Source organism: Scyliorhinus canicula, unplaced genomic scaffold (genome assembly GCF_902713615.1).
Source record: "Scyliorhinus canicula unplaced genomic scaffold, sScyCan1.1, whole genome shotgun sequence".
Classification (NCBI taxonomy): domain Eukaryota; kingdom Metazoa; phylum Chordata; class Chondrichthyes; order Carcharhiniformes; family Scyliorhinidae; genus Scyliorhinus; species Scyliorhinus canicula.
In genome coordinates, this window is record NW_024055654.1 from 186,493 (window position 1) to 196,158 (window position 9,666).

The following is a 9,666-nucleotide window of genomic DNA, read 5'->3' on the forward strand; positions in this document are numbered from 1 at the left end:
ACACTGACAGCAGATGAATGACCTGTCCCTGCTGCCAACTCGCTGGTGTCTCAGCAGATTAGACAAATGACTGAATCCCTTCCCGCACTCGGAGCAAGTGAAAGGCCTCTCCCCAGTGTGAAGTCGCTGGTGTGTGTGCAGGTTGGATGAATTGGTGAATCCCTTTCCACATTCAGAGCAGGTGAACGGTCTGTCCCCAGTGTGAACTCGCTGGTGTCTCAGCAGGTTGGATGACTGTGTGAATCCCTTCCCACAGTCAGAGCAGATGAAAGGCCTCTCTCCAATGTGACTGCGTTGATGAGTTTCCAGTGCAGAGGGCGTACAGAATCCCTTCCCACAGTCCCCACATTTCCATGGTTTCTCCACAGTGCAAGTGTCCAATGACTCTCCAAATTCAATGATCAGTTAAAGCCTGAACAATGCACAAAACACTTGTCCGGTCTCTCCTCAATGTGAATGGTGCAAAGCTTTAACAGCCTATGTCATGGCCAAACTCTTCCACACTCAGTTTGCTGGACCACTCTCACTCGGGGGAGGGAGGTTGTCGGATTGCCTTTCTAGTCACATCGATTTTTAAAACCTTTTGAAGCAGAAAAACATTTCTCCTTTGAGAGTCAAAGGCCAATGATATTCATGTCCCAGTGACTCTCAGATCTTGACGTGATGATTCGTTCAAGATTTCCGTTTCCAAATTCTCTACTTCTAACGTCCTGTAAAAGGAGTTTAGAAAAGTTAGCACCATCAGTCCAGGATAGAAATTCAGAACAGACAATTCTAGTTCCAATGGAACGTTCTTTCCTCTCTTATTTTAAGAAAGCTGTAAATCTCCATCCCACACACACACTGTTCTCACTCTGCTGTACGCCGTCCCAATTCTCCAGTAGGTGACAATTTGTGCGACTCCTCGACAGATCCATGCTCACCACTTCCTGTCGAGTACACAGCACTAAAAATCTTAATGCAGATGCTAGACTATAAACATACACATGTTTAAATACCAGACTAAAAATCTGTTTCACTTACAGTACTGTATTGCTTGATCAGAGTTTAGTGAGTCATAGCAGTAGAATTAGATTAAGATAATGACTGTTTATGAACACAAACACAAAGACTACAAGGGTGGTGAATGCCGAGACATTCAACTACATCAAACAGGAATTTGATGGGTAATTGAAAGAAAAATACTTGAAGGACTATGGGGATAGAACATAGAACAGTACAGCACAGAACAGGCCCTTCGGCCCTCGATGTTGTGCCGAGCAATGATCATCCTACTCAAACCCACGTATCCACCCTATACCCGTAACCCAACAACCCCCCCCCCCCCCTTAACCTTACTTTTTAGGACACTACGGGCAATTTAGCATGGCCAATCCACCTAACCAGCACATGTTTGGACTGTGGGAGGAAACCGGAGAACCCGGAGGAAACCCACGCACACACGGGGAGGACGTGCAGACTCCGCACAGACAGTGACCCAGCCGGGAACCAAACCTGGGACCCTGGAGCTGTGAAGCATTTATGCTAACCACCATGCTACCGTGCTGAATGGGACTGACTGGATTCCTCGACTGAAAGACAATATGAACTCGAGTTGTCAAATGGGATTCCTGTGCTGTAATGGTTCTATGACTGGGAATATACAACACAGCTACAGTAACAGACAGAAGTAATAATGAATGTACTTCATGAGGGGATCACGGTAGGACAGTGGTTAGCACAGTTGCTTCACAGCTCCAGGGTCCCAGGTTTGATTGCTGGCTTGGGTCGCTGTCTGTGTGGAGTCTGTATGTTCTCCTCATGTCTGTGTGGGTTTCCTCCAGGTGCTCCGGTTTCCTCCCACAGTCCAAAGATGTGCCAGTTAGGTGGATTGCCCATGATAAATTGCCCTTAGTGTCCAAAAAAGGTTGGGTTATTGAGTTACGGGGATAGGGTGGAGGCGTGTTCTTAGGTGGGGTGCACTTTCCAAGGGCCAGTGCAGACTCGTTGGGCCGAATGACCTCCTTCTGCACTGCAACTTTTGAAAAATGATAGACCTTATGTACCTTACAACAACATGAGACATATCTCTGTCTTATATTAATTCAGTAAGAAGTCTTACAACACCAGGTTAAAGTGCAACAGGTTTGTTTCAAACATGAGCTTTCGGAGCACAGCTCCTTCCTCAGGTGAGTGGAGAGGTATCATACTCCACTCACCTGAGGAAGGAGCTGCGCTCCGAAAGCTCGTGTTTGAAACAAACCTGTTGGACTTTAACCTAGTGTTGTAAGACTTCTTACTGTGCTCACCCCAGTCCAACGCCAGCATCTCTGCATTATATCAATTCATTATGTCAGCCACAAAACCCTTTAGTTGTGAACATTAGGAAAGAGACCATCCTTTAAGCCAAACAAATAAATGGATCAAGTTGAGGGAGCAAAGGATGTCACTGTCTTCGAGAGAGAGAGACCTGGGCCAACCTTTCCGGAGTCTGCACCCTCCCTGGATTCATTTCCTTTCCCTCCAGTTCCTGCAAGTCAATCATTTAAGCTCACAATGAGAAAAGAAGTAGAAAGGGGGGCGAAATGAAAGTGTCTTACTCACAGATGTGGGTCAGAGGATGACATTTTAGCTTGTGTGAAGCTTAATCTTCATTCAGAGATGGAGCAGCAGCTTTGCTCGGCAGGAATGCGCAAATTCACAAGCTCCAGGCTCAGACAATAGAGGAAGCTCCTTGTCGCCATTAGTACAAAGCTCCCACATTGATTGGCTGCAATCACCGGAAGAGCACTTCTGGTATGCCAGGACTTGCCATTGGTCAAACACAGCTCCGACCACAATGAGGGCGGAACCTGCGCCCACGTGGTGCAGGGAGGCACTTTGACCTCCAGACGCGCTGAGCTGTTGTCCAATCCGCTGTGTCTTGCTTCTGGAACCAGTGATATCCTCCCGCTGGCTGGGAACGCCACTCTGAGGCAGTGACGTCACAATAGAGCCCGGCCTGAATCAACCAATAGGAATCACTATTGTCCGCAGGGACATCTTCGGCACCACCCTCCCCATCATCACGTGGAGCCAAGGTTTCCAGGGAAACGGTCCGGCCAATGGGGGGTTTCTGGAAAACCGGAAGGACTCTGGTCCTCCAGCTTGTGAATGAAGGTTGAGTTAAATACAGACTGAAACCTCTTGGATCCAACATCTGTGAATAAAACACTTTCTTTTCTCCCATTTCCAATTCTTTTCTAATTCTGAGTTTATATTTGAACTGGCCATTAAAAGAGGATGCCTTGACTTGCTGACTTGAATCACCCCCTTTTCCCCTATGTAACACTGTCAGGCTGGTCAATGTACTGAAAGTACCTCTGCCACAGAAGATGAGCAGAGATAATGTTCACCCCCCTATAATTCTGCTGTAAATAATTTATCTCAGAAACTAGTGGACAGATATCACAAAACATTGGTACACCGACAGAGTATGTCCATGCAAGAGGCCCGTAACAGCCTCCCCGAACAGGTGCCGGAATGTGGCGACTAGGGGCTTTTCACAGTAACTTCATTTGAAGTTCATTGAACTTCATTGTGACAATAAGCGATTTTCATTTCATTTCGTTTCATCTACTTTTTGTTAAGACCGGGATCTCGAAATGTTTTAAAGCATCCGTTCACAATAGATCAGATAAATTGTTCTTTTCTTTGAGATTGTTGTGATTTGTTTTGAATGTTAATTGTTTGAGAATGTTGGCATTCCTGTCGGTAACAATAGATGGCTATGTTCTAAGGAAGAAATAATTGGATTAGTTAAGAATGTGGACTATACAAAGATTATAAATACAAATAAAAGTACAGAACAGGGACAGGCCCTTCAGCTCTCCAAACCTGTGCCGTCCATGCTGCCCATGTAACCTAAAACCTTCAACACATACAGGGTTCGTAGCCCTGTTTCCCCACCCGATGCATGTATTTGTCAAAACATCCCTTAAACATCACTATCGTACCTGCTTCCACCACCTTCTCTGGCAGCAAGTTCCAGGCACCCAATACCCTATGTGTAAAAAACTTCTCTCCCGTATCTCCTCTAAACTTTCCCCTTGCACCTTAAACCTTTGTCCCTTAATAATTGACTCTTCCACCCCGGGAAAAAGCTCCTAACTATCCACTCTGTTCATGACTAGATCCAGATCTTGGAATTTTTCAGATTCAAATGCAGGGCTAGACATCTGCATACAAAATAATTTGTCCTAGTGCTGCATCTTTTCAATTAAAAAGCTTGGAGGCCAAATGTTCCCTGATGCAGACCCCATGCCAACACATCAAGCAATCAGAATCCACTTGATATTTTTGCATTTAAGCAAGAGCTTTAGGTAATGTTTCCCTGGTGCATTCTTCATGGCAGCCCCTCAACCAATCGGAGTCCACTTACCAACCAATTTATACTCAGTCAGTATAAATTTGTCCCTTTTAAATTTGGTATTCTTGCATCTATGCTGATGAGTACAAGAGGAAAAGCTTTGACAGCAATATTTAAACATTTTTAAAAATAAATTTAGAGTACCCAATTATTTTTTCCAATTAAGGGGCAATTTAGTGTGGCCAATCCACCTATCCTGCACATCTTTTGGGTTGTGGGGGCGAAACCCATGCAGACACAGGGAGAAATATTTTTAAAGGATTTATTCCAGTGTGAATTCGCTGCTGTTTCTGCAGGGTGAATGAATGAGAGAATCCCTTCCCACACTTGGAACAGGTGAATGGCCTCTTCACAGTGTGAATTCACTCGTGTTTCTGCAGGGTTGATGACTGAGTGAATTCCTTCCCACTCTTGGAGAGTGAACGGTCTCTCTCCAGCGTGAGCGCGCTGGTGAGTCAGCAGATCCATTTTGCTTCTAAAGCTCTTCCCACAGTCAGAACACATAAAAGGTCGAGTCAGAGTGAACATGGTGGTGTGAAGTGAGATGGGTTAGAGTTATAGAGTTTTACAGCACAAATCAATGCCCTTTGTCCCATTGTGTCTGTGCCGGCTATCAAGCACCAATCTATTCTAATCTCAGTTGCAGGGATTATTAACATCAACTCAAACTCCAGCTGTCAGAATGAACATGGTTCTGTCCTGGGTGTGATTTTGGTTCAGTCCTGGGTGTGATTAACATCAATAACAGCAGAGTCCTGGAGGCACTTCTGAACTCGCTGGTGTATCTGCAGGGTGGATGACCGAATGGATCCCTTCCCGCATTTGGAACAGATGAACGCTCCCTCCCTGCTGTGAATGCGCTCGTGTTTCAGTCGGAGGGACTGCTCAGTGAATCCCTTCCCACACACGGAGCAGGTGAACGGCCTCTCTCCAGTGTGACTGCGCTGGTGAATCAGCAGATCCATTTTGCCTTTGAAACTCTTCTCTCAGGCGAAACATTTAAAAGGTCGCGTGTCAGAGTGAACACGTTGGTGTGAAGTGAGGTGGGCAGACTGAGTGAATCCCTTCCCACACTCAAGGCAGGTGAATGGTCTCTCCCCAGGATGAATGTGCTATAAATTCCCAGTGCTAACCACTGTGCCACGTGTCGCCCCTCCACCGTCCAATGATGTGCAGGTTTGGTGAATTGGCTATGCTAAATTTCCCCTTAGTTTCAAAAGATGGAGAGTGCAGGGTAAGTGCGCCTGTGTTACGTGCTCTTTTGTAGGGTTGGTGCAAACTCGATGGGCCAAATGGCCTCCTTCTGCACTGTATGGATTCTATGATGCTGCCAGACCTGTTGAGTTAATCTGGCATTTTTAACTCTAAATTACACATATTTTTAATCCACTAATTATATTTATTGAACCACCATACCATCAACTACCAGGAGCAGTGTGTTGATGTTTCAGCTATTCCAGCCATGACTGTGTGTTTAGGTGTTGGTACGGGGATAGGGTGGAGGCATGGCTTAAGTAGGGTGCCGTTTCCGAGGGCCGGTGCAGGCTCGATGGGCCGAATGGCCTCCTTCTGCACTGTAAATTCTATGATTCTGTAGGATTTCCTCTCTCAGTCTGAACCACTGGGTGTGTCTGGCGGCATATCCCTGACGGTAGCACAGTTGCTTCACAGCGCCAGGGTTCCGAGTTCAATTCTCGCTTGGGTCACTGCCTGTGCGGAGTCTGCACTTTCTCCCCGTGTCTGCGTGGGTTTCCTCCAGGTGCTCCGGTTTCCTCCCACAAGTCCCGAAAGATGCGCTTGTTAGGTGAATTGGACATTCTGAATTCTCCCTCTGTGTACCCAAACAGGCGCCAGAGTATGTTGACTTGGGGCTTTTCACAGTAACTTCACGCAGTGTCAATGTAAGTCTACTTGTGACAATAATAAAGATTATTATTATTCTGTGTTTGTGTATTTTAGGGAGCAGGTAGAACTTCCTTGGTTCGACCTGTTGTCCCCTCAGATATTCCACCTGTTTTTGGTTAATGTGTCTGGAGTCTGAGTTCTTCCCGTCTGTCTCCAATTCTCCTTCTTGTCTCGGGTATATGGGTCTAGGTAGCTTGGTGTTGTGATTCGTATTGTCTAGTTGTCTGTCTGTCTCCAGCAGGTATTGTTGTCTCTCGATAATGACTGTGCTGCTACCCTTGTCTTTCGTCTTATGGACATATCCGTGTTGGATCCAAGCTCCCGGATTGTCTGTCTTTCTCTCCGGGTACGATTCTATTTGTCTCTTGTATTTCACTGTGACAGGGCAGAGACCTGATTGAAGGGATTCAAACATGGGAGTTCTGGGAAAGATGGGCAAGGATTCGGGAGGTGGCAACATGTTCAAAGAGTTTGGAGAGGAGGCAGTAATGAAGATAGGGCAGTAATTTGTAAGGAAGGCAGGGTCAAGGGTTTGTTTTATTGAGGAGGCGGGTGATGATGGCAGATTTGAAGGACAGAGGGACAGTACCTGAAGAGAGAGAAATGTTGACAATATCCATGGACACAGGGTAGTTGGCTGATCAGTAGCTCAGTGGGAATAGGATCAATGGAGCAGGAGCTCATGGACAAGATGAGCTCTGAGAGGGCATGAGGGGAGATGGGAGAGAAACTAGAGAATGATGTGGGTTCAGGGCTCGGGAAAGGATGACATTTAAAGACAGTTTGGTCCGGTGGGCTCGTGGAAGGGAGGGAAGCAGCAGAGGCAGCTGATCGGATTGACTCAATCTCAGTCACAAAGAAGCTCCACAAGCTCCTCCCACTTCTTGTTGGAGGCAAGGATGGAAGAGACAGGGGAGAGCGTGAGTACTTCAAAAGGGACTGACTTGTTGTGTCAGAGATATTAAAAAGCTTCAACACTGTGTATTTCACACAAATCTAATTTATTTGACTTTCAGCCAGAATATTAGCCCCTGTAAATGGGCTGGAGTTTGTTATCAGCAGAAAGAGACCCAAATGAACATGGTTCAGTCCTGAATGTGAGTAACAGCAAAATTCAATCACTGTGGTTATTTGTGGCCTCGTTGGTGTCTCACCAGGTGGGATGAAATGGTGAATCCATTCCCACACTCGGATCAGACGAATGGTCTCTCGTCAGTGTGAACACGTTGATGGCGCTTCAGTTCCCCAGAACGTTTATAGCACGTCCCGCAATCTGGACATTGAAACGGACTCTCGTCAGTGTGAATTCGCTGGTGACTCAGCAGGTCAGAAGACTGAGTGAATCCCTTCCCACACTTAGAGCAGGCAAATGGCCTCTCCCCAGTGTGAACACGCTGGTGCTTCTGCAGGTTGGATGACTGAGTGAAACCCTTCCCACACACAGAGCAGGTGAACGGCCTCTCCCCAGTGTGAACTCGCTGGTGCTTCTGCAGGTTGAATAACTGAGTGAATCCCTTCCCACACGCGGAGCAGGTGAACGGTCTCTCCCCAGTGTGAATTCTCTGGTGCTTGTACAGGGCGGATGACTGAGTGAATGTCTTCCCACATTTGGAGCAAGCAAATGGCCTCTCCCCAGTGTGAATTCGCTGATGTACAGTGAGATCAGATGATTGTCTGAATCCAGTCCCACAGTGAGAGCACCTAAACGGTCTCTCGTCAGTGTGAACACGTTGATGGCTCATCAGATCCCCAGAACCTTTAAATCGCTTCCCACAGTCTGGACACTGAAACGGTCTCTCATCTGTGTGCACTCGCTGGTGACTCAGCAAGTGGGCTGAAATAGTAAATCCCTTCCCACACTCTGAGCAGGTGAATGGTCTCTCCCTGGAGTGGAATCGCTGGTGTGTGGACAGAGCGGATGATTGAGTGAATCCCTTACCACACTCGGAGCAGATGAATGGTCTCTCTTTGGAGTGAACTCGCTGGTGTCTCAGCAGTTCGGATGACTCAGTGAATCCCTTCCCACACTCTGAGCAGGTGAACGGCCTCTCCCCAGTGTGAACTCGTTGGTGTTTCCGCAGGGCCGATGACTGAGTGAATCCCTTCCCACACTTGGAGCAGGTGAATGGTCTCTCCCCAGTGTGACTGCGTCGATGAGTTTCCAGCTTGGATGGGGAAGTGAATCCTTTCCCACAGTCCGCACATTTCCACGGTTTCTCCTCTGTGTGACTGCATTTGTGGCTTGTGAGGGCTGATGATCGAGCGAATCCTCGTCCACACACACAACACATGTACGGTTTCTCCCCAGTATGAACGATGCTTTTTCCTTCCATGTTCAAAGTACGATGATATTCAGGATATGATAAATTGAGGACTCTGTCAGATCCTGATGTGATGCTTGGTTTGAGTTTCCTGACTTTGAATCCTCCCCTTCGAACACCCTGTGAAACTGATGTAAAAACAGAAAATAGGGAGTGAGAGAGAACCCACAAAACACAAAGACAGGTTGTGAAATTGAGCTGAATGAATCTGGTAATTTGTGGGGCCGGCACTGGGAAAAAGTGACCATGAAAACTGCTGGATTGTTATAAAAACCCAACTGGCCTCTTTGGGAGGAGAGAGAAAGGCGAAGAGGGATTTTGCATATTGACAAGACCTATTAACAGAGTAGTTGGCAAAGCAAATTCGATCTTGAGCTTCATAAACAGTAATATTGATACTGAAACTATGCTTCTGGTAGCACAGTCATTAGCACTGCTACCTCACAGCGCCAGGGACCCGGGTTCAATTCCGGCCTTGGTGACTGTGTGTGTGGAGTTTGCACTTTCTCACCGTGTCTGCGTGGGTTTCTGCCCGGTGCTCAGGTTTCCTCCCACAGTCTAAAGAAGAGCAAGTTAGGTGGATTGAACTTGATAAATTGCCCCTTAGTGTCCAGGAATGCTCAGGTCGGTGGGGCTATGGGGTTACAGGACAGGGTAGGGGTGTGGGCCACGGCAAGGCTCCCTTTCAGAGAATCAGTGCAGACTCGATGGGCCGAATGGCCTCCTTCTGCACTGCAGGAATTCTATGGTTCTAATTCTATTCTATGCATCTTTCTAAAGCTCTGGTCACCACTCTTCAGGAAGAATGGGAAGGTTCTTGGCGAAGGTGCAGAGGAGATTTACCAGAATGGTTCCAGCAAAGGAGGTTGAGGGGAGATTTGATTCAGGGACACAAGATTATGCCAGATTTCCATCGGGTGGACAAAGAAACTCTGTTTCAATTCACTGATCGTACAAGTAGTCGGGACACAGATTGGAAGTTTTGGGTAAAACCTGGATTGAGCTATACAAGATCCTGAGGGGTCTTGACAGGGTGGATGTGGAGAGGATGTT

At 46.9% G+C, this 9,666-nt stretch overlaps 1 protein-coding gene across 1 annotated transcript; it reads right to left on the bottom strand.

Annotated features, from left to right (window-relative positions):
- Positions 1 to 7,280: 7,280 nt before the first annotated feature.
- Positions 7,281 to 8,598, bottom strand: LOC119960575 (zinc finger protein 239-like; the record flags this gene model as incomplete). The annotated part of the gene is made up of 1 exon (XM_038788245.1): positions 7,281 to 8,598. A coding segment is annotated over one exon (1,113 nt), but the record flags the coding sequence as incomplete, so codon positions are not given.
- Positions 8,599 to 9,666: the final 1,068 nt, after the last annotated feature.